Genomic DNA, 24,565 nt, shown 5'->3' with positions numbered 1-24,565 from the left:
TTGGTGGTAGATAAGGAATCCAAGGTGGTCTGGACTTAACTCTCTCGTGGGAATGAAGGGATTCATGACTGATGACATGTTTGACCCCTTCCCTGGGCTCAGCCTGGTCATCTACAGATCCCAGTCGAAGATCTGCTTGAGATCTTCATGTTTGTGATAGAATGGGTAAGCTAGGCAATCTCCTTGTTATTTTTTTTTTCTACCAGTTTTTAGAGACTTATCATGACATCACAGAAAACTAATGCCCTTTGTGAACTGAAGAGGGAAACTAAAAGCGTTGTGACATCACATGAAACTTAACCAATCATTCAGACTGAATAAAGGAATGATAGATGTAATCCTCTTAGGACCTTTCCCTCTGTGCTTGATCTCAGCATCAACGCTGTGGGTTCTTCTCAGTGTTTCTGGTTTAATCAGGAGATGCCTCCCCCCCCCAGCATTTGAAGTTTTTAAATCATGTTATTGGTATTGTCATAAAATTTCTATTACTGTGAGTATGGCCAAACACGAAACATCAGTTTATCAGGAGACCTATTGGTAAGATCATTCCAGTACATGCAGACACACATGCTTCCCATGAAGCTTTGTACCATGTCATCTTCCTCTTTTTCCTGAGCAGGTGAGTCAACAGGTATTTCCAAATAAGGACATAGGCTACGGCCAACCACCAATCATACCAAGTTGGGCAGAAAACACAAGGAGCACCAGAAGATATTGTCGGGCCTCTTTAAGTTTCTACATGTGCTTTATTGCAGACTCAGGCTGTAGGTCCTCTCTTCCAAACTCTTCACCCCTGCTGTTTCTTATACTTAATTTTCTAATAGGCTTCAAAGAATTGTTAGAAAAGAATGGCATTTCCCCCATGCAAAGCTAGTACCATGGGACAAAGATGAAAGATGCCAATTAAAAGAATTACAGAGCAGGACATTGGCTAGCCGAGACATTAGGGCATCGTTTTCTTTGTGGTTTGGCCAAGCCCTGATACCCATTTCCCCTCTAGTTATGTGTATGGGATCTATTAAATCGTTTTAATACAATTGAAATATGATCTAAAGTTAGGTCCTTCCAAATGGGCAAGGCTGAATTGAATTGAGTGTAGCTAATAATGAGCATGATTAACAAATGGGTGGGATCACTAGCTCAACTTCAAAATATCTATGGCTGCCTTTTATTTACTTGTATTACCGATACTGTCCAAGGAAAACATACATTGAAACCTTTCTCATTTTCCGCCTAACAAATTTTGATCTTGTGGTTTGTGATTTGAATCCCAAGACATCTGGAGGGCGCCAGGTTGAGGAAGTCTCTACTACAATAAGATTTTTATTTTTGCTTTTTAAAAAACCCACATCCTTGTTTCTATGCATCCTTCTCTTCAAAGCTGACATGAATTTGGGAATGTGTAAAGGGACACTGGATCTTCCAACAATCAACATTCATGCTACATTAAGGAATGTTTTCCCCCATACTCTTAAGAATGTTTTCCATTATGAACTTCCATTTTTCTAGTTCATGTTGAAACACCGCAGATTTCTTTGACTTAGCTGATCCTGCTTGTTTGTACACCCAATTTGTTTGGAAGCACTTAAAAGCTTTTCGCACTTCTTTGCTTCCCCGTGTGTCCGGGAGCTGGATCCTTGATTTTTTTTCCGTGAACATTAGGTTGTCATATGAATGTGACACGTGAACTGTCATATATTTTGCACAAAGACAGCGCACACAACCCTGGGAGTAATTGTTCTGGGTCCCCAGCCCAAAGAATGGTTGAATAATCAAAAGGATCAGATAGATCGATGCTTTGTGTTCACAGAGGTATATTGAATCAATCGCTTATTCCACAATTCTTTTGCCCTGCACTCATTGACAAAAAAAAGAGGCAAAGGACAGATTTTTCTCACCTGACACAGTTAGAAGAAAGCTCTGTGTTTCTATAAATTGTCTGTTCCAGACCTTGCCAAGTCCTGTAAGTGACCCCTTGAAGTTTGTCTTTCAACATTTCAACTCCAGACTCACCACTTGGAGGAACCTAAGTAGGTGCAATCAGGGATTTCCTGGTTTTCAAGTGAAGGTGAAGTTTTCTTCTCTCTCTCCTCCCCCCCCCCCAATAACCACATGAAGTCTAGTTTAGGGTCATGTTCAATGCTGTATGTTTACTTTCTTACAATGACAAGAAACTGCACTGCCCATTTTTGATCCGATACAATAAAAACTGTTTCCAGATCATCAAATCCTGTCAGTCTAGGGATGGCATTGTAATTTCTCTACTCAAGGATTTTATTTGGGAAGGGAGAACACCAGAATCTGCCAGATACCACACAAAAAAAAAGACATTGAGCAAAACCAAATCCATTATTTTGCATGTTGCATCTGAAATTAATGGCTGTTTTTTTCCCCTGCTAGGGTGCTTCTGAAAAAAGCATTGCTATTCACAGCACTCCGACTCAATTCTTGCTTCATCTATTCCTCACATCCATGTGGCAAGGGGGAGCTACAGTGGGAAGGTTCACGCTGCTGCGCAGCAGGACAGATCTGCATTGTGTTGCTGACGCTGGAGGAATGTGAATATGTATGTGAATGCCATCAAATGTCTGAAAAATAATTCTGCTCTTGGCTGCGAGGAAAGAAAGAAAAAAGCAACGTACTTGGGACTATAGCAAAGGCTCAATTTACTGGGTGGCTTAGATCCAGCACATGGTATATATTTTACATCCTTCTTCCATACCTTGCCCGGCTTCCCCCAAACACACAATCTCACTACGAGCAGTAAGAAAGACCCCTTTGAACATTACAAATGTCTCGTGTGGAAGATGCTCCAATTTAGGAATGTGTGGATTGTCGTCATGGGTGCCTCTCACTCACACGCTGGGAGGCTGCGACTGAACGCAACTTTCCAGCACATGCAGACAGCAATGGATACGAAAGCAAAACAGATATGCACATTTCACACGAAGTGCCTTTCATCCGTAGAAAACTGGTTGTGCCAGCATCAGCTGCCTCTCTGATGAAATTAGAATTAGCTATCTTCCAGCATTCCATGAAGATTGGATATAGCTATGGAAGATATTAACTCCTCATTTGAATAATGAAGCCCTTGCATAGGCACTTGTGTTGTTGCTTTAACAGGTACAGAAAAAGAAACCCCCCAAAAATGAAAGTTACAGGAAATTCAAATGCCACATACTGGTTGGGGTAATAGAGGAACAATCTATCTTGCTCACAGTATCCATCCCCCATTCCCCACCCCGGAAGTTTACTCTTTGGAATAAGGCTGCCTATTTTTATGGATCTGGACGAAACCAACCAGCCACAAGCACCACAGGGCTATGCATTTTCATAATGCCTTGATGCTGGAGGAATGGTCAAGTCAAGGACTCAAGTCCACAAGGAGGTGCAATTTGTTCCCACAAAATCCTATGGAAGATAGAACAAAGTTTGTGCCTGTGTGATCTGTGTAATAGTGCAAATTAGGAAGGTCCAAGACCAAAAAGGTGTAATTGGGGCAGTGGTTAGTAGAAACTGGGCTGGGTCAGTTCTATAAAGATGTTGGCTATTGTCTGACATCAAATGTTTGTCTTCTCCATGCATGGTCCAGCTCCTTTGATGATGGGACATCCTCAACCGAGGGACCAAGTTTTGTTTTTTAAAAAAGAGAATGACTTGGGCTCCTATACAGCAGGATCACTCTATGGACATCTTTGGTTCTGGAGGGGAAAGGCACCACCCCGACATCCGAGTAAAATGTCCAATTTGGCAGTCCATATAGCTGCTCTCCTGTGTCCTCTGTTTCTGCTGCTTGCATTGGCAGAATTGTGCACATGGTAACACCCCAGGGGTAGCTATTAATCCTGGAAGGTCTGCCACATGCCTCCTTCCGCAGAGCCTCTCTGCCTGCACTTGGAGTCAGTTTTCCAGCTTTGTGGCTGAGGGTAATATGGGCTGTGCAGCAGATGGGAGCCAGGACTGTGATACAAGTGACAAGCCACAAAGAATGATGTGTTCTTGGTAGATGACAGAACAGCTCTTCATTGGTTCATGGGTTCTTCTTCCATTGGTTCTCCTTGCCGCCTAAAACAGAAGAAGCCAAGACATTAAGGATTAGGAAAAGACAAAGATCAAGTCCCAGCTAAGTCACTTGCTTGGAGATAAACTGGTCAAACATTCATTCCCTCTTCCTGGGGATGCTTGGGACTTGTAGTTCTGGGAGAGGGAGGGAGTCAACGGAAGCAGAGAGATCTGTCTGTCAGAATGCTGAGTTGCCCCAGGGACCTATCTACCACCAACTGCATCGTAATGCACTGGTAACATAAGGTCTGTAGTGTGCCTCACATAGGATTGCACTTGAAGTGCAGAATGTAGCAGAAATTGCCCCCAATACAACAGGATGGAAGAGTATTTACATGCTTGTATTAAATAGCTTGGGGATGTTTCCAGGATAAAGGTCAGTCTGACCTTAGGGTAAATTCATTTCTGCCCCTTAGATTTGGCTCTGGAGAGCTACTTAGAGGCATGAAGTAAAATAAGCAGGAATTGATTAGTTTGGGCTAATCCTGTCTTCCCTAGCCATGTTTCTTCCACATGACTGCACAGCTGCCACACTAAATTCACTCTATCCTCCCAACAGTCTGAAAAGTTAGACTGGACCCAAGCCACGGGGGAGCACGAACTTAAATTCATGTTTCCCAGATCCAAATCAAACACCACTATTTGTGATGCTTTGTCCAAAACGGTGGCTCTCCCCTTTGTGGGACAGATTTGATCAACTCTGCATTGCCTCCCTGAGCTGCAACCTGGACTGGCTCATCTTGCAGGCCGATGCACCGCAGCTATTTTTCAAGATCAATTGGCAAGAAGTCCCAACGTCTTGAAAGTGGAGCTGCATGCAGCTGGTAATGGGAAATCTTCCTTCTGCTCTTTTGGCGGGGAGCGTTGAATTGAAATGCCCCAACAGGCAAATAGTTCTTCAAAATAAAAATGGGGATGTGATGGGGTTGGCCTTTTATTAGTGCTGTTGTTCAAGGCATTTGGACTTGAGATGCATCTCTCACTCAGGTAGGTTAGTCTCGGCAACCTAGCTTGAACATTTGATACCCTTGTCTTTCCCAATAGCCACACTGCAAACTGGAGGTCTGTTTTAATGATTAAGGGACACACTCACTTTTTTTCTGCCATTACAGAAAGCGAGGCCAGTGCTGTCACTGTTTCCACCTCTTCCACATCGTGACATTGGGCTTCCAAAACTGAATATCCTACAGTGGAGGCAAAACGACGTACAGAGCTCCAGTACTGGCCTGGAAGAGAAAAGGTAGGATGTCCATTATGGCACATGATGCACAGAGGGACTCACATTCAATCCATAAGTCAGTCAGTCAATCAATCAATCAATCAATCAATCAATCAATCAATCAGAAAAGAGCTGGAAGGTCTTCTAGTCCAGCCCCCTGCTCAAGCAGGAGAACCTATATCATTTCAGATAAATGGTTGTCCAATCTCTTCTTAAAAACTTCCAGCGATGAAGCAACCACAACGTTTGAAAGCAAGCTGTTCCACTGATTAATTGTCCTCACTGTTGGGAAGTTTCTCCTTAATTCCAGGTTGCTTCTCTCCTTGGTCACTTTCCATCCATTGTTTCTTGTCCTGCCCTCTGGTGCTTTGGAAAATAAGTTGACCCCCCCCCTCCTCTTTGTGGTAGCCTCTCAAATACTGGAATACTGCTATCGTGTCCTCCTTAGTTCTTCTTTTCTCTAGATTCAGATGTAAGTGTATTGAGTCAAACAGTGTATCCAAGAAACCAAACTAAGGGGACTTGTTTTAAGCTCCATACCCACCATGCTGTATGTAATCAGATGTGTTGTAACAGCACAGGGTGATAGTTAAAGGCTCACTACAGCAAGTTTGCAACATACCCTGTGCTTTCTACCCCTTTCCCAACACCAGCTGTGTTCTAGCTAATCTAGATCTAGGCTATTCAGGAACAACTCAGATTAAAAAAATGTTGCAGTATGAAATTCAGACTGCAAGCTGAGCACAATCAAAAGAATCTACATTTCTTCCAGGGATCCTAAAGTTGCATGGGCAATTTCATCCTTGTCTCCTGGAAGTCTTTACTTTTCATCGACAATCCTTTGAGGCCGACTGAGCTGAGTGATTTTGACTTGCAGCTGAGTCTCACAGGCTCTAATTTGTCACCGTACCATTATTCCATTTCTTTATTACTGCTTTACTAAGAACAATATCATTACATTCAAGGATTTGTTAAATACATTGCTTGCTTGTGTCAGAAGCACCGAGGCGCTTCCGGGTTGAATAAGCCGGTAGCATCACCATTTTCTATAAAATATATACGGTAATATAGGCACAGTAAAGAAAGAGGCCTTGCTCAAAGGCCCAAAGTCTATAAGATCTTTGCTCACAAGCTACTTTCCAAAGCAGAAGAGAGATGGAAATAACAAATGCAAAAAAAAAAAAAGAAAAAGAAAAAGAAAAAATAATCTGGAAAATGTACTCTTCTTTGAAACATTCAGGCAAGAAAAGCTACGGTAGACCACCTCTTGTTTTATGAAAGTTGCTATGACGTTTTCCCACTGGTCCGCTTTTTCCCAGGTTCCCCTCAGCCTGAAAATTCATGCCAGATTCGATAGAAACTAACAACCGATTACATGGATTGACTCAGACATGTCAAACCCGTGACGTCACGTGACGTTGCGCAACGTATCGGGAGGGTTTTGCCATTGCCGGCAATGGGGTGGGCGCGGCTTCCGGATGATGTGTCTGGCCCGCAGGCCGGCAGTTTGACACTCCTGGATTGACTGGATAAATTGTCAAATATGCCCCACTTGACCCTTTTCAATAATAATAATAATAATTATTATTTTTGACTGAGGTATATATTTTCCTACAAACAGTAGGCACTGCTCGTCATTGTCTGTGAGAATGTCCTTGGGAGACAAGAGGAGGAGCAGCATACTAGGCAGAAGTAAGGCAGATTTACCCACAAAAGGAACGGATGTGTGGCCAATGTCTCAGAAATGGCCATTCCTAGCTTTCCGGGCTGTAAAGGTGGTGCGGGAGAGATGACATTTTCAGATTGGTAAGATTGATATCAATCCTCAGAGGCAATCCAGACAACAAGTTCTATCTATAAGTCCTAACATTATTGTAAAGTTACGGTAACAGAATCTTGTACGTCTGAAAATACATCAGTCACCCCTTTGCCATTACAAGGCCCAAGACACTAGGAAGGATCCCTTATGAGACGTTAGTCATGGTCCCCTCATTTCTGCAGGTTAAGCTGCCTCTTATTTGACCACTGCCTTGTCCACCGTGCCTCTTCCTCCGATCTCTCAAAGACATTCCCACAGACCGCCGCAGTGCCAAGCAGTGCTTGTACTATGGTGTTTTCCCCAAAATAAGACCTAACCAAAAAATAAGCCCTAGCATGATTTTTCAGGATGCTCGTAATATAAGCCCTGCCCCCCACCAAAAAACCCCCAGTTAAGTTCATTAGACAGATGGATACATATAGTACCATATTTCCCCAAAAATAAGACCTAGTAAGTCTTTTCAAGCAAAGATTAATATAAGACCGGTCTTATTTTTGGGGAAACACAGGTAGTCCTTCTCTTATATATGCCACTCTATACTTGACAATAAGAGGACCCCCTCCACTTACTTTGCACCTGGATTACTGCCTCCAAGGAGTGCACGGCATTAGTGCTAGGTTTCTGCTGCAAGATCTCTTCTGGAAGAGGCTCAAGCTGTAGGAATAAAACAGGTTTATCTATAACTGTAAGTCTGGAGCAAGGAGGCAAGAAAAGATGCCATAAGGGGTCAGCAACTGAACTGTTTGTTAAGGTACACTTGCTAAGGTGTGTGCTGAAAAGGAACTGCCAGTAGGCCACAAAACATAAATTTGAAGAAGGATCAGAGCTTGGTACAAGAGGATCATGTCTCTACACCAGGCGGGATCATTTTATTCAGCAAATAAACCAAATAATTTGTTATGGGATTTCCCTATGAGTAACTAACCTGAACTTCCTTTCTTTCAAATAAAGAGGCGTGTTTAGAACAAGGTATACAAAAACCTCTGGGAAGGATTGCCTGAATGGCAAGCAATTCAACACACATCCAATTATTTATTTGTATGTACACTCACACAGACACACATAAAATATAATAAATAGGGAAAACAGGAGAGGATAAGGGAGGCTCTTTTTTCATTCAGGCAAAAGCATGACCTGCAGCTGTATGAAGTTGGCAAAAACAAGGACGGAATGATAAATGGGCATAGATATATAAGTTAGATGTTCAGCCAGGCACCCTGGCCTATATCTTTGGCTGTCATGGTTGATTAAATTTATCAATGGACAGTTGGCTGGGTAAGGTGGCTGTTAAAACATCTAACTGAGAGAAGACGAGAATCCCAGCCAATTTAAAAGCAGCCATCATTGAAACTTAATTTGGATTGAGAAGTTATTAATATAGGCCAGTGGCCAATATTCTCATCTCAGGAAAAGGTGTGCAAGAAAGTGGTGTTCAATTCAATTCCAGTCACTTTGCAATGAGAATGATTGTTCTCAATCCTTTTTGATCTTCATTCAAACCTGATGTGAAAAGACTGTTGAGCATTCTGAGGCATGACCCTTGCCAGGAGAAGAATGGGGGGCTTGATTAATTCTCTCGGACATCTAAAGCAGCTCTGGAGGTCCTGCTTCAGTGCCCGGGTGAGGTAATGGTTTGGATGAGGGTGAACCAACCAAGACTCAATCCAGATCAAATATTCAACATGTTCCAAAAAGGAATATACACTCTCTGAACTGTGGGCAGATAGCCTATAGCCCATCTCCTCCTTGACGCCTCTGAGCACAATTGCGTGGCTTGCCCATCTGTGAAGTCTTCTATGGTTTTTCAGTAGCCACCTGATAATGACTGGCAGAACAGATCAATGGTTGCCCCAGCTCACGAGAATGGAAACCCAGTGATCATGATCAGCTTTGCTAAGGTGGAGAACTTTTCTAATCACCCTGCCTAACATTCCCAGAACCGAGAGGGACTAAATTTTATTTTTCTTCGCAAGGAATCTTCTAAAAAAAAAACAACCACACACACAACAAACCACTGTTTCTGACACCTGCAGACATCTGCAATGGGGGAGGGGGGAATCTCCATGGTTTTCCCTTTCCTCTCGGTGACTCTGTTTCTATAGGACTGGGAGGAATGGGGATGAATCTGTGCATGGATGGTGTTATAGAAAGGGGCTCCGTGTACATGGGCACCCCACTTCTGAACCAGGAACTGATAGTAAGTATCATGAGGCTCCCAAATGACTCACCAAGTTATTATTTGGAGCTGGAGTGGTCTTATATGCCCTTTAAAAGCCAAAAGAGCCTCTTTGATTCAAAGGTCTTCTGATTGGAATTAATTAAGCCAGCTCAAATGCTTAGGCTGAGTTTTCTTTGCTAGAAATGGCCACTCAGCATGTTGCAACGTGGTGCATCTATAAAGTGAACGGCTGCCAGACTACTAAAGGGGATTGGCACAGTCTGTTGGTCTCTTTCTTGGATTGGGGGTTCCTTTACAACAACAACTTTATTGATTAGCCCTTGGGCCATATCAAAGTACAAAGATCCAGCAACAAACCGTCACCGAAACTAGATAAAAACAATGCGAAATGGAATTTGATAAAATACAATTTAAAATGGAATTAAAATACAATTTAAGTTAAAATAGTAATAAAATACAAATTTAAGATATAGATAAAATATGGTAACATTATATTTCGGAGTCGCCCTTACAATCTACCCCAATCAGTCCCACATATGCAGATCTTAACTGGATCATTTTGTTTAAATACTGTGCTACGTTGAATGTTATTTTCAAGTTCTGGCCGGACATAAGGTAAGTTATTTTGATATGTGGATCCCAAAGGGTCATTCGTTTGGTATATAGACCAAGATACCTGTCTCTCACCCTCTTATACAAACAACAGTCAAACAGGACGTGAGCCAGGTCCTCTACCTCTGCCGCTCCGCAAACGCAGAGACGCTCATTGTACGGTATAGCATGAAATCTCCCATATCTGACCATTGTGTCAAGCTGTTCGAATCTTGCCCTCATAAATATCTCCCTAAGATGTTTTGGGAGTTGTAACTTCAAATAACTGTCCACTTGAAAAGTACATTTGTATTTACTCAGCCATTTCAAGTTACCCACCTTACTAAGGATAGCTATATCAGTTTGTGCTTCTATATCCTTAATTCTTTGGGCAACTCTTTTTTTAGATTGTTCTCCTGTTATGCAAGAAACAGGAAGGCCACAGCTTCTTACAAAATTTGTTAGTTTGGTGATCCAGGAGATTTGTGATTGCAGTTTTATTTGCTCTAGTAGGCATAATTTGGGGAGTCTATCAGTCTCCATTTCATTAACTTTGCACCAGTAGTTATAAGCTCTAATTTTAGATAATGCCTGAATTGTATGAATTCCCAATTCAGCTCTAACTGCTGCAGCAGATGTTCTTGGGTCTACACCCAAAATACATCTCAGATGCTGGGACTGTGTTTGTTCTAAAGCTGTGGTTGAATAAAGACCCCAAATTTCTGCTCCGTACAAGAGCATTGTCGTAACCTTAGCCTTATAAACTTTGAGTAGTGGAGCTAGGGACCCTGGGTAACTATGGTTCTTTAGTTTGAGCAATAAATTCAAACGGGCTTTTGCTCTAAATGTACTTCGTTGATGATGACAGGCCCAAGATCCAGTCTTGGAAAAAGTTACTCCCAAATATACAAAGGTATTAACCTGCTCAATTGGTTCACCATCTAATTGCCACTTATGTCTCTGATGGTTTCTTCCAAACACCATTATTTTCGATTTGGATTTGCTAATAATTAGGGAGTTATCCTGGCAATAAGAGCTGAATCTTCTTAATAGCCTACGTAATCCTACTTGTGAGTATGATAATAAAATCATATCATCAGCATAAAGCAAGCTGTTATAGTAAGTATTTAGGATCATCGGCATGTGTACCATGGTATCCTTCATTAACCCTGGCAAGTCATTGATGTATAAATTAAATAATAATGGGGCCAGGATACACCCTTGCCTTATCCCTTTATTTGTGTGAATCCTGTTAGTCAGGGCCCCATTAACCCCATACCGCACCCTCAAACAGGTACTTGTGTAAAGAGCTTTAATCAAAGCCAGAAGTCTGGGTTCTATTTTAAGAGATGTCAATTTACTCCATAGTACGTCTCTATTTACCATATCAAATGCTGCTGTAAGGTCTATAAAAGCAGCAAACAGGGATCTCCTCTTATAGGCATATTTGGCAATTAGATGGTTCAAAACAAAGCAGTTATCAATAGTAGATCTGTTCTGTCTAAAACCTGCTTGTTCTTCTGTGAGAATGTTGTTTTCCTCTACCCAGATTTCAATTCTGTTCAAAAGGTACCTAGCATATATTTTTGCTACAATGTCAATCAGGCTGATGGGCCTATAATTACTAGGATCCTTTTTATTCCCTTTTTTATATATGGGGACAACTATTGCCATCTTCCACCCTGTTCCTTTACACAGATCCATCTTGTGACACCACTCCTGGACCAGAGGTTCTTCTTCTTGGCCATTCAGGCCATGGCCACCTCCTGGATGGATTAGTGGGGCTGCCCTTGAAGACCATCCAGAAATTACAACTGGGCCAGGGTTTGCCCATATTACACCAACTGCTGTGTGAGCAGCACTGGCTTCCAGGTTTTTTCCCCTGGGTGTAATTCAAGATGCTGGTTATCACCTTTAAAGTCCAAAAAGGCACAGGGCCAGGTAATTTGTGAAACGGCCTTTTTCTGAAGGTCTCTACTTGCTCCACCACATGAGAAAGGTGGCAGGTGCACCACGTTCCTTCCCTTAAATATCATCCTCTGCAGGACCTAGGAAGCATCTCTTCTCCATAGCTGACGTTGCCTTGTAGAACGCCTTTTTCTCAGGGATCTGGCAAACTCCTACCTGCAAGGCCTGGAACAGCTGGCTCTTCCCACAAGTATTGGAATAGAATGCAACTGGAGGACAGCCAGGTGGAACGCTGATGTTTGGGAGAGCGTTGCCCCAGAAGGTCGGGAGATTTTATTTTATTTGTTTTTTTAAAAAATGTTTTTGATTTGTGAGCCACCAAGGCCTGTGCATCATAATATGGGTAGCTATAAAAGTAATTAAAATAAATGAAAAAGAGTGTGATGGCTTGTCTGGTTAGGATGCTGGGTTGGAGGATAGCAAGCCCATGTTTGAGACCCAAGAGCTGCTGCATGGTGGGGTGAGCTCCTGTCATTTGCTCCAGCTCTAGCAGCCCCCATGGGCATCTCCCAGGCAATGGTGACGTCACCAGCTAATCCTTTCAACTCAGAAGCTCCTAAAACACTGCCTCCGACATGATTGGGAATTAAAAATAATTATTTTAAAAATCAATTCAAATAATTACTTTTTTTTAAAAAGTAATAATAATAAAACTTTTCCTACTGGCGGTCATCTACTTTGTACATTTTGTTTTCCACATTACAACTGCTATGGACAACCAAAGGAACCCTGAGGATGAATGACCATATTTATTTATGGCTGGTCGTGCAATTGAAATAAGAGAGTCAAAGTAAGTATCTAAGGCAGGGGTGTCAAACTCAATTTCATTGAGGGCCGCATCAGCATTGCGGTTGCCCTCAAGGGGCCAGGTGGGTGTGGCCTGGGTGGGCGTGGCCTACTGGGTGGGCGTGGCTAGAGTGCATATGGCCTACTGGGTGGGCGTGGCCAGCTCTACATCGTTCGCATCAAGGGTGCCTATGGGGGCCTGGGGAGGAGTGGGACAGATCTGGCAGAAGGAGGGTCTCTGGGCCGGGGCCAAGGCAGTGGGGGCCATTCCCTCACTGTTTCCAGGATGCCTTCGCGGGCCACATGAAACCACTTCACAGGCCGGATCTGGCCCCCCGGGCCTTGTGTTTGACATGTCTGATCTAAGAGGTAGGAGGAGCATTCTTCAGCAAAGTACTTGCTGGGGTATAACAATGGAGAAGGTTATCTGCCTTTCTGTGAGCATCCCAAAGCACCCATTTGCACAGCTGCTACAGAAAGGGAACGTCTTGAAAATATTGGGACTCTTACATTGTATTTATTGATTTATTAGCCATATTTCCAATGTTCCATTTACAACCCTGAAAGCTGGTAAGTGACCTTGAGCAATCTCTTCTCCCAAACTAAACTTTGTCATTGGAAAAACAGTGTGGAATGGGAAAATAATCATATATTGCCCTAAATTCCACGCAGATTATCATAAAAATCCGGAAATCTGGACAGGATGCTTGTCATATTAGCATCTGCTTCTCTTTTTTTGGAGGTATAACAGATTTTATGTACCATCTTTCAAGCAAGTCAAATGTTCCTTCATAAGAGAAAGATTAATAAGTGTATCAAGAATTATCGGGATTATGGCATATCTCATCTGATTAGTCCAATTTGTCTGGGCATTCTGATGTATTCCTAGGCTTTGCTTTCTGCTCCTTCATACTTTTGCTATGGTTTTGTATCTTTACATTTAGTTACGTTTTTGAATCAGACTCTTTTTAACTGCTTGATTGGTCAATGTTTTTCTGAAGCTTTTAGAGCGCTACACAAGGCAGTAGCTATAGTCACTCATAGGGCAGTGATAGCCAACTGTTTAGAGTGCCCAAACTGCAACCCCAAACCCATTTATGTATCGTCAGGTGTCGGGTGGGCATGGCCCATTGGGTGGGCGTGGCTGCTGTGGTAACGGCAGACTGGGTGGGACTAAAAAGTTCAATCCATCAATTCCAACTTTGCGAGAGCTTTTTTTCCTGTGAGAAGTTGAAATTGATTGAATCTTTTTTTTCTGTATACGGCGGTGAAGGCCTAAAGCGAAAAGGTTTTATAAAACCCAGCTGAAGGCCTAGGACTGGGCCGAGGGCACGCGTGCCCACAGAGAGGGCTCTGTGTGCCACATGTGGCACCCGTGCCATAGGTTCGCCACCACGGCCATAGGGAAAAGCCAGCCTTTGGAATGTTTTGAGGTGCCCCTTTTTAAAAAATTCTGTCTAGCAGAAACCTAGTGCTAAAAACCATTTCTATGACATTCTGCTCTGGATTCTCCCAACGGCCAAATCTCCATCTAGCTCCACTCACCTCGTTACCCAGCAGAGCAGACACACAGGCCTCTGAGGCATCGCAAATGGCAGTCAAGTCATGGCCTCCTTCCAGGGCTAGAACAAGAGCCCCACCAGCCACATTCATCAACTGCCTGGTCATATAACCAAAACCTGCAGAGGAAACCAAAAGAAACCAGGGCATCAGACCTGTCTGGTAGGGTCTTTCCTAGAAAAGACAAGAGTATCAGTCCTTCCTGGCTGTGACAGTGGACGTCTTTTCCTCAAAAAACAAAAACAAAAACTCAGAAGAGAAACCTTTGCTTCTAGCCAAATTTTCTAGCTCCCATATCCCTTCTCCTGCTACAGAAGATGTCCTGTAGGCTCAGCGAGGATTCTATTGTGCCCTTGTTCCGCATCTGGAAAGAGTTAGCTGGACATTACAAGACAAGGCCAGCCCACACGACTCATCTTTGTCATAATTGGGTTTCCTTTCACATGCTTCTAAAGAAGCATGAAAGAAAGCTTGAAGAAAGCCATCGTGTGGTAAGATGTGCTCTCTGGCACATTCCCTCTTAATGACCATTCAACCAACTCTCTAGATCAGGGGTCCCCAACCCCCGGTCTGTGGACCGGCACTGGGCTGCAGCATGCCAGCAACTGGGCCACACAAACAAGCAAAGCCACGCCCCCTCCACTCCATGGAAAAAGTCTCCACAGAACCGATCCCTGGTGCCCAAAAGGTTGGAGACCTCTGCTCTAGATATTGCCCGAGAGATGCCGCAGAGTCTGTAGACAACAGCTGGACAGATGTTCTCTCTGGGCAAAGAGTAAATTGCTCATTCTCCCCTTAGAATGTCCACTACTTTTCCCGGTTAACTGCCGCCCTGAAGGACCCTTACATTTGGCTGAGACTTTGTAACCCCCTAGTGGAGGAGGATGGCCATCGGCTGCATCAAAGCCTGCAGATACCAGCACCACATCCGGGGAGAACTCTTGGGCAATTGGCATCACCACCGTCCTGCAAAGGAGGAGGAAATTAAATTAAATTCAAAAATTAAATTAAATCAGGATGATTTAGCATCAGTGACTCTCTAGATTCCCGGATGCTTCAGACTATTATTCACAACATAAAACATTGCCTTGCTTAGGCACACTGACGGGGTATGATTAAAAAACAAACAAACGAACAAAAAAGCTACGATCTTACACATGTATTTTTCCATTTGTATCAGTTCTGTAATGTTGCTAGATCTCCTTTATTATTTATTATTTTTTTAAAAATCACAATACTACATTTCCATGGTACGCTGAAGTATAAATGTGAAAGGACAAGTTATGCCACTAGGATTAGCAACATGGGGGGCACCACAGTGTTATACCAAATAATTTAGGAAATGATGAAAATCACTGAATCTCATGAGGTGCCACAATGACACTGAGGTTGAACCAATCTGGATTTGGCCACTGCCTGGGTGGAAGTGAGGCTAGCTTGAATGTATTCCTGCCCCGTTGCCCTCCCCCAACCCAATTCATCCTACTTCTTTCAAAGGGACATAAATGCAGCTAATTTTGAAAAATGGGACACCAAAGTATGAGTCTCCAACCACATATGATGCTGAGCCACATACAGTTTTCCCTCAGGAAATTACTTTTTAAAAATCGTTCATACCAGCATTTTTCCATTTTCCTCTTCAGCATTTTTTCCATTAATAAACACATAAACAATTTTGCTCAAGTGGAAGAAAGCAATTTTAGCAGCAACACCGCCCGCCCCCCCCCCCAAAAAAAACCTCTCTGGCAGAGGAAAGGTATAAAACCACTGCTGACCACATTTATTCTTTTTTAAAAAAACAAACAAAAATATGAAACAAAGATAAACAAATGAAAATAACTTTGGTGAGGAGGTAAACTTAATGCAACTCGGCATGACAGGTGCCTGACCAATGGCCACCACTCCAAGTTCCTGGATCAAGCAAGCACTGGGTGTATAATTTCAGGCTCATCAATTCACAATCTGCAAAACTGCTTCCTCCTCCTGTACCTCCTCCCCACCCCCAAGAAAAGCAGAGTTTTTTGTTTTTTGTTTAAAGAGCAGTCTGTTAATTAGTATCTCACTTCCTCGGGCTACTTTTCAGCCTCGTGGTCTTCCACAGAAAGCCACCACCCAGCCCTCTTTGTGAGACAGTGGAAGTTTAAGGTGGGTTGGAGCAGGTCCCAACCTTGTCAAGGAGGAAGCTGGCTTGGATTTGAACTCATTCCTCAATACACCGCTGTGCGGAGCCATTCCCAGACCTCATACGCAGAGAGCCCCAACAAGGCCTTCCATCTTGCCCACTGGGACATAAGAGAATCTCATCCATCAGCTAGATCGCATTTGGCAAGCAACTCAAAGAGACATGGGGCCTGGGAGCTGCATTTCTGTGTGGAGCAAAAAGTGGGGATATGTGGGGTAGGGGGAAGAAACTATTTATAGAGCCCTTTTAAGTGCAATCAAAGCACATGTGTTGGGCAGCTGTGGGAGGGTGGCCTTTTGCCAGAGCCCGGCTTGGCACAGTTAGGCCTTGCAATTCAAAATGGAGACTCAGCCAAGTGCTGTGGGTCTCGTTCCTCAGGCCGGAGAAGCTAGCTCTGACCATCTGGCATTCCCAAGCGCTACTAAACACTTGGTTGTGTGGTTTTGGGGGTGTAAGAGGCTCACCAGAACACAGCTCCTCTGCATGCTACAGAGTGGTGATGCAGCAGAGCAATTCAACATGCCAGAGAGCTGCAGCAGTATTTGAGAAAATGATTCTTTTAAAGCAGCGCTCTTCAAACTTGGCCCTTTTATGGCTTGTGGACTTCAACTCCCAGAATTCCTCAGCAGCGTGCCTGGCTGAGGAATTCTGGGAGTTGAAGTCCACAAGTCATAAAAGGGCCAAGTTTGAAGAGCCCTGTTTTAAAGCAAAGGTGGACAACTTGTAGCCCCAAGGCCTTAGGTACTCTTTCTGTAGCCTCTTAGCTGCTTTCTCTATCATAACTACAACCTTAAGGAAGTTTCCAAAACTAAATTTGAGACAGAAGCCCTAAAAGAGGTGAGGAAGTAATATTTCTCTTGAATGGGCTGTAGAACCATATTGCTTTTTTTTACATCATTGGTAGCACCATACAATTTGCTAACCGCATTTCATACTCCACACGACCCCTAATTTGGCCTTAGGTAAAGGTAAAGGTTCCCCCGCACGTCTGTGCTAGTCGTTTCCAACTCTAGGGGCCGGTGCTCATCTCCGTTTCAAAGCCGAAGAGCCAGCGCTTGTCCGAGGACGTCTCCGTGGTCATGTGGCTGGCATGACTAGATGCCAAAGGCGCACGGAACGCTGTTACCTTCCCACCAGAGTGGTCCCTATTTTTCTACTTGCATTTTTACGTGCTTTCGAACTGCTAGGTTGGCAGAAGCTGGGACGAGTAACAGGCGCTCACTCTGCTATGCGGCACTCGGGATTCGACCCGCCAAACTGCCGACCTTCTGATCGACAAACTCAGCGTCCTAACCCACTGAGCCACCGCGTCCCAATTTGGCCTTAGGAAACTCAACTAAGTATGAGCAAGACTGTAACTTTGTTTTTGGCCCTTCAGTTATACAGAGCCACCGTCTCTTACCCCAATCTTCTCAGCAACATGGGGATCGTAATACTGACCTACTTTACTGGATGGTTGCAGAAAAATTAGCAAAATAATGTCTGTAACAGGAAGGTGACTTGCACACACTCCAAAAAAATGCTATGAGTATGTGGGAAGCTTAGCACAAGTCTTCTTAGCAATTGGGATGATGATGGCATGAGGGAGGACTCTTAACATAGTGCCTCTGTCATTGACTTCACATCCTGGGGAGTATTATAACAGCTTTGGATCACAAAAGCAGGAACTGAACTGGTTTAGTTCAGTTTAGCTTAATGTTTTCAGAAGTTTGGTGGGAGCAGCCAGGACTGTGGGCCAATGGAATGGGGAGAGGAGATGGAGAAAGTGTGTCAGAGCTACCAGCAGAGGTGTGCGTGCAACTTCTGACAACCCAGGAAAGAAAGATTTACAGCCTGATCCTATGTTTATTTGGAAAAAATCCCACTGGACTTCATGAGACTGACTTCCAAGTATAAACACTCTTAGGCTTCCTTCCCTGACTCTGAAGTTTTGCCCGCCCCGTTCCCTGCCTTCCTGTCCCATATGATGAAAACAATCAGCCAAGAAAAACAGGCATGCTTGCAGCCCTTTAGACAATGTTCCTGCATGCTACTAAAAGTAAACTTGTTCAAATAAATCATGCTGCCTACTTTGTTCCTCGGTTCTGATCTTTGGTGTTCGGGCAGCAAAGGGTTTGCATCTTACATCAAACGATAAGCTCAGCTCCAGAATTAGCACAGGAGCTGAGATATTGCAAGGAGGAACAAAGCACACTTAAATCTGGCCTAAAGTGGGAGCAAACTTGCCAGATGCTTTCCTTGAATCATCCTCAACATGACGCCAGATGAAACAAGCTGTCATCTCAGACATCTGGGGAGCACCAGCTTGGAGAAATCTACTCTAACTCAGCTTGCCTGTTCTTTTCTCCCTTCATTCCCCCCCCCCCCCGCTCCGTTCCCCGTTCCCCCCACCCGGGGCTAAAAGTAAACTGTTCCATTGCAACTAAGAAGTTATTCGGAGCAGCCCTTGCCAATGTAAGTCAACAGGGCCCTATTGGAACAATAGGCATTGTATCAAAGCTTGAAGGAGAGGGGGCCTACCGGAAAGCCGCCAAGTACTCTGGATCTCCCATTGGAGGGTCAAGACCTCCTGTCCAAGCGACATTGACAGTGAAACCTTCTCCAGCCCCGGAGCCTACCTGAAAAAGAAAAACAAGGAGCAAGTTGTTGAGATGATCGCATCTCCAGATCAACCAAACCGCCTCACTGCAGCCCTGCTGAGGATCCTGATGTCCAAGATAATTGAACTAAAAATATCCCAATCCCAAATTTATTATATTGACAGCACTGGAGAGATGACCTGTACTCAATAACAGGAAAACAGCAGTTCGTGGATGCTTCCTTTAACTCCACTGTTACGGGTTTCGCTTCTGATGATCTTATTGTAGTGAATGATCGTGTGTACCAAGTATTTATTTTTTGGGTGTGTGGGTGGGAGGCATTCTTTGGAATACAAAGCATATCCACAATAAACTGGGAAGGAAGCCCAAGTACTCCATTTTCCTATGATAAGAAATCAGATTTCCCATCTCTAACTATTCAGATATTTCCCCCCCCCCCAACGGAACCACAAATCTCTTAGAATTAAATGACAACTACTTTGGGAATTCTTTCTCTGAAATACAGCATTTATTTACTGCGTTCCTAAAATAATTTAAAAAAAAAAAAAACTACTCAAGGAAAACATTCTCCATTTTCCCCAGAAAAGGATACTCATAGATTTTTCCAGTCACAAGAATAAGCATTTCTCTATTGTAAATTTAACTGGGCTGCTTCCTGTACTGTGTGAAACAACAGAATCAATTCCAAAGTTCGCCCCCAAATGTCATTTCAGGAAATAATTCCTAGATAATCTTAGTAATGGGTTTTGGCCTCCCACCACCACCAACATTCCCATTTAAAGAGGGAGTGAAGGTTATGGAGAGAAGAATTTTCATGTTCAATTGGTGATCCTTAAAAGAATGATTAATAGAAGAACCTTCCGCATTATTTCTGGAGTCCTGCATACATCAAACATACAGTATCTTTCGGGGAACAAATCCCAGGTACCACTCTAATGTACAGAGTAGGCAACAGTACTTTTCCCAAAAATATTCCCGTGCAGTGTTATGCTTAGATTTTCTTGCAAAGGAAAAATGTTCAGTAGTTTTATGTGCAGAGGTACACTGATCTTCCTCTCTTTCTCCCCTGCAAACAAGAAGTCCAGGGGCGGGTGTCGGCGGTTAGGTTCCCTCTACACTTGTATGGCATCCCATACACGTTGGAGACCACTTGTAAGCGGTTACTAACCTCTTTTGCCATACCTGGTCATTCCAAAGTTGAGCCCATGGCCAATGAATGTTGCAGCGCGAATGCCCCAATATTTTAATACCAGGCATGAGTGCAACGCGGAACAGGCAAACTTTTCCATATGAAACACAGCCCTGTTAGCTTTTTGGGCAGTAGGCTTCTGACCTAGTCAGAGGTTTACTCCAAGAGGAAACTTATTTATTTTTTTATTTTTATTTTTATTCCATTTATATCCCGCCCTTCTCCGAAGACTCTGGGCGGCTTACAAGCTTAGTAGTAGCCTTCGTTCTATGTATGATGTTGTTGTTGTTAGTTGCGAAGTCGTGTCCGACCCATCGCGACCCTATGGACAATGTTCCTCCAGGCCTTCCTGTCCTCTACCATCTTCTGGAGTCCATCTAAGCTCACGCCTACTGCTTCAGTGACTCCATCCAGCCACCTCATTCTCTATCGTCCCCTTCTTCTATTGCCCTCAATCTTTCCCAGCACTGCTTGTTAGGGCTTTCACACACACCCCAAGCGGCATTATTACAAAGTCAGCTTAATTGCCCCCAACAATCTGGGTCCTCATTTTACCTACCTCGGAAAGATGGAAGGCTGAGTCAACCTTGAGCCTGGTGGGACTCGAACCTGCACTAATTGCAGGCAGCTGGTGTTACTTAAGGAGGCATCAGCGCACTGCTCCACCAAGGCTCTCTGTTTTTCCCCTCATTTTGGGGTTACCACCCAGAACCTGCCTTGCTTTGTGTGTGAAAGGAAAGAGGGAGCAGTAGTATTTTCCAGGAGCAGGAGAAGGAGGAGGGGAGAGGGAAAATGAAGAAAATGGATAAAGGTGGCAGGAAATCCCTCTCGGAAGGACAAAGCAACCAACCTTCCAAATCACGCCATGTCTGCTATTTATTTATTTATTTAGTTAGTTACATTTATATACCGCCCTATTCCCTGAGGACTCAGGGCGGTTTACAGGGAATTAAAAAATCCACCATACAAAAGTTAAAAAACCAAATTAAAAAATATTAAATTGACCCTGTATACTTAAAACCCCAGTTAAAAATTTCTCCTCAGCCTGGGCCTGAGAGCTCAAAGAGCCAGGTCTTCAGGCCCCGGCGGAATGATCGGAGGTCTTGCTAGCTGGGCAAGAGAAAGAGAAGAAAAGAAAAAAAAGAAAGGGTTGAAAAATCGTGGCAGCCCTCCGTTGGGGCAGGGCTCACCGTCAAAACTGACAGTGTGTCTGATGAAGGGAGGGGGGGGGGAAACAGCTCATAAAGGGGTGGGGGGGTGGGTTGGGAGGGGGAAGCCTTGAGTGATATGCCAGAGTCTCCCAGGGATTTGTGCGGCATCATAAACAATGCTTCAGCCCCTTTGATATCTCCTGCTGGAGGGAGAGATGAGAACCAGATGGGGGCCAACTCCAGTCCTGGCCACTTTCAGCACTAAGCTCCTTTGAAAGCAGGTTGTAAAGCATGGTGGATTTGAAAAGCCTGTCCGATTTGCCCTCCTCCCACCCTTAGCTGGGGCAAAGTTCTCCATCTTTTTCTTAAGAGCTGGAAATGTTCAGCTCTAGCTTAATGAAGTTCTCCAGAGAACTTTCCGGCGCCTCAGAGGCATTTAGTTTCTAATCTCCCTTTTAAAAAAAAACGAAGTCAGAAACCAACGCTGTTTAAATTTCAACGAAATTTCAATTTCCAAGGGGGCATCTATGTTTTCTGACCTAGAGCCAAGAAGGTCTCCCTAGGAATGGGGCAGAGCCGAAGGTTCACCAGCGCACTTGGGGAACAAGACCGACGATGGAGATTCTGAGGGAGGGATGTTTGTCAGCTGATTCCTACTTAAAAGCCTAGGAAAGATGAGTCTGAGGTAAAATTAAAGAAAAGCTAAGTGGGCAGAGGTCCAAGAGACCTAAAAGCCATACCAGGAACTTAAAAAAATCCAAAAACTGCAGAACCAAGAAAAGCAGATATCAATCAGAGACAGAGAAACTTAACAGATAGGATATACAGAAGCTTAGAGATTGTAGGTAATAAGCGCAGTAAAGCAGGGATCCCCAACCTGTGGGCCACGGCCCACTACTGGGCTGTGGCCTGCTGGCCGCTGGGCTGCAGGACAGGCTAGCCAGTGCGGGCACGTGTGTGAACACACTCACCCCCATTTGCGCTAGTACCATGGTGAAAATGGGGTGCTAAGCACATTGATTTGTGCTTTAAATTGTAAGCCGCCCTGAGTCTTCGGAGAAGGGCGGGATATAAATGGGATTAAAAAAAGATAAATAAACTAAAAAAATGGGGCAGAGCAAGTATCACGCGGGTGCTAGCGCCGCCCCGTTTGCTTGTGCGGGTGCTAGCACCGCCCCGTTTGCATTATGCAGGTGCTAGCACCACCCCATTTGCATCACACGTGTGCTCGCAGCCCTGTTTGCATGTGCGCGCGTGCGTAAAATCCTTCCCCCTCCCTTTCCCTCCGGTCCACCAACTGAAAAAGGTTGGGAACCTCTGCAGTACAGCATAAAGTGGTCAGGTCTTGTTTCTTAGGAGGGCTCCTGTGCCTTTCAGAAGCCCAGTGGCTTCTGCTTTTATGGAAGCATTGTGATCCTTTAAGCTTAGAAGAAGCCACACGTGAGGATGCTACAGCCATGCATTAATTTGAGTTAATTGACTATCTAGATTTGCTTGTACTATGGGTAGTGATAAAGGGGTTGGATTATAACTGGAGAGATAAGGTTCAATTGCTTTTCCAGCATGGAGCTCTGCAGGAAACTTTGGACCAGTCTCTCTCTCTCTCTCTCAGCCCAACATATCTCACAGAACTCATACTGGGACAGAACTGTTAAAATTCCCACCTCCGTCGCAAGAAGGAAAAGGCAAGATAGAAACGCAGTGAAATAATTAAAATAATTTTTAAAAACATACCATTTTTGAACAGGAGCATTTTGCGAAGATTTGCATTTTCACTGTCATCCAGGGATGTGAGGTGGGGGAGGGGTTCCTGAGCTAGCAGTTGGTTCAAGTGGTTTGAGACACGCTATCAAGTTTGCAAAGGCAAAATCTGACTAACAATCACATGATGCGCAAATTTGGGCCTTCCCCTTTCCTGTACTGTATCAGTAGTATTTTTATTTATGGAAACCAAGAGATATGTAAAATAGGAGATTACCTCATCAGCTGCTCCACTACCAGGGAAGAAGTTGCCATCATCATAGCGATGCAAGGAGAGGTAGAGGACATTTGGATCTCTGTAGAAAACTTGCTGTGTCCCATTGCCATGGTGAACATCCTGAGGGAGGGGGGGAAGAGAGAATGTAACAAATCCGTAAGTTGTCCCAAAGGTGCTTTTTCAAGAGGCAACTGGACTTTCTCATTTTTCTTGGAAGACAGTTTCGCTTCTCATCCATGAAGCTTCTTCAGCTCCCGATGCTAAGCTGAAGTGAAACGTTTTCAAAGCGAACGAGAAGTGAAATGTCTTCAAAGAAAAACACGAGCTGAAAAAGCTTCTTGGATGAGAAGCGAAACGTCTTCCAAGAAAAACATGAGCTGAAGAAGCTTCTTGGATGAGAAGCGAAACGTCTTCCAAGAAAAACACGAGCTGAAGAAACTTCTTGGATGAGAAGAGAAACGTCTTCAAAGAAATTCTTGGATGAAAAGTGAAATGTCTTCAAAGAAAATGCCTTTTGGGACAAACGTGACCTGGATGACTGAGAATCTTCACAGACATTAAGCCTGTAAGTTGGTACACATACGGCCATTAGCTGCCAGTGCTCTTCTATTTTGCATCCTACTATAGCCTTCCTCCAAAGCTGTGCCCTCCAGTAGGTCAAATTCACACCCAACATCAAACCCTGAGATCCACTCAGAAGCTTCAGCTGGTACAGAGTGCAGCTGCGCAAGTTCTTTTGGGGGTCTCCCGATACTCCCATATTACACCTCTGCTCCGTGAGCTGCACTGGCTTCCAGTTGCCTTCCGGGTGAAATTCAAGGTGCTGGTGATGACATACAAGGCCCTACATGGCATGGGTCCGGATTACCTACGGGAGCACCTACTGCCGGCGTCAATGTCCCTCCGTCCTGTACGTTCCCACAGAGAAGGCCTCCTCAGGGTATTACCGGTCAGAGAATGTTGGCTGGTGACCCCCAGGGGGAGAGCATTCTCGGTGGGTGCACCAATCCTTTGGAACCGCTTACCGGCTGAGCTCCGGATGGCCCCCGACCTTTGCTCCTTCCGGCGTGATCTAAAAACTTATCTATGTGAACAAGCCGGCCTGGCCTGATGGGTTTGGGTTTTAACATTATTTTAACTAACCTACTACATTGGGCACAATCATTTAACTTTAAATCTTGCATCCTGTATTCATATTTTTGCTGCCCTGTACACCGCCCTGAGTCCTTCGGGAGAAGGGCGGTATATAAATCAAATAAATAAATAAATAAACCCAAGTTA

The 24,565-nt window shown here is 44.0% G+C and overlaps 1 protein-coding gene across 3 annotated transcripts in view; it reads right to left on the bottom strand.

Moving 5' to 3' along the window:
• Window positions 1-2,187: 2,187 nt before the first annotated feature.
• The window catches only part of HDAC7 (histone deacetylase 7), a 273,819-nt gene continuing 251,441 nt past the window's right edge, over window positions 2,188-24,565 (bottom strand). For all 3 annotated transcript variants that reach the window (XM_083352761.1, XM_083352759.1, XM_083352760.1), the window contains 7 exons: window positions 23,285-23,404; window positions 18,887-18,984; window positions 15,032-15,150; window positions 14,170-14,303; window positions 7,670-7,754; window positions 5,156-5,288; window positions 2,188-4,065 (listed from right to left, as the gene is read on the bottom strand). In XM_083352761.1, coding sequence (XP_083208887.1) covers window positions 4,023-4,065; window positions 5,156-5,288; window positions 7,670-7,754; window positions 14,170-14,303; window positions 15,032-15,150; window positions 18,887-18,984; window positions 23,285-23,404 — 732 coding nt within the window. In that variant the 3' untranslated portion in view covers window positions 2,188-4,022. The remainder of the gene's footprint in view (window positions 4,066-5,155; window positions 5,289-7,669; window positions 7,755-14,169; window positions 14,304-15,031; window positions 15,151-18,886; window positions 18,985-23,284; window positions 23,405-24,565) is intronic.

Source organism: Vipera ursinii (genome assembly GCF_947247035.1).
Source record: "Vipera ursinii genome assembly, chromosome: 2".
Lineage (NCBI taxonomy): Eukaryota > Metazoa > Chordata > Lepidosauria > Squamata > Viperidae > Vipera > Vipera ursinii.
The sequence above is the reverse complement of the archived record's forward strand: the minus strand, read 5'-3'. Positions and strand labels throughout refer to the sequence as shown.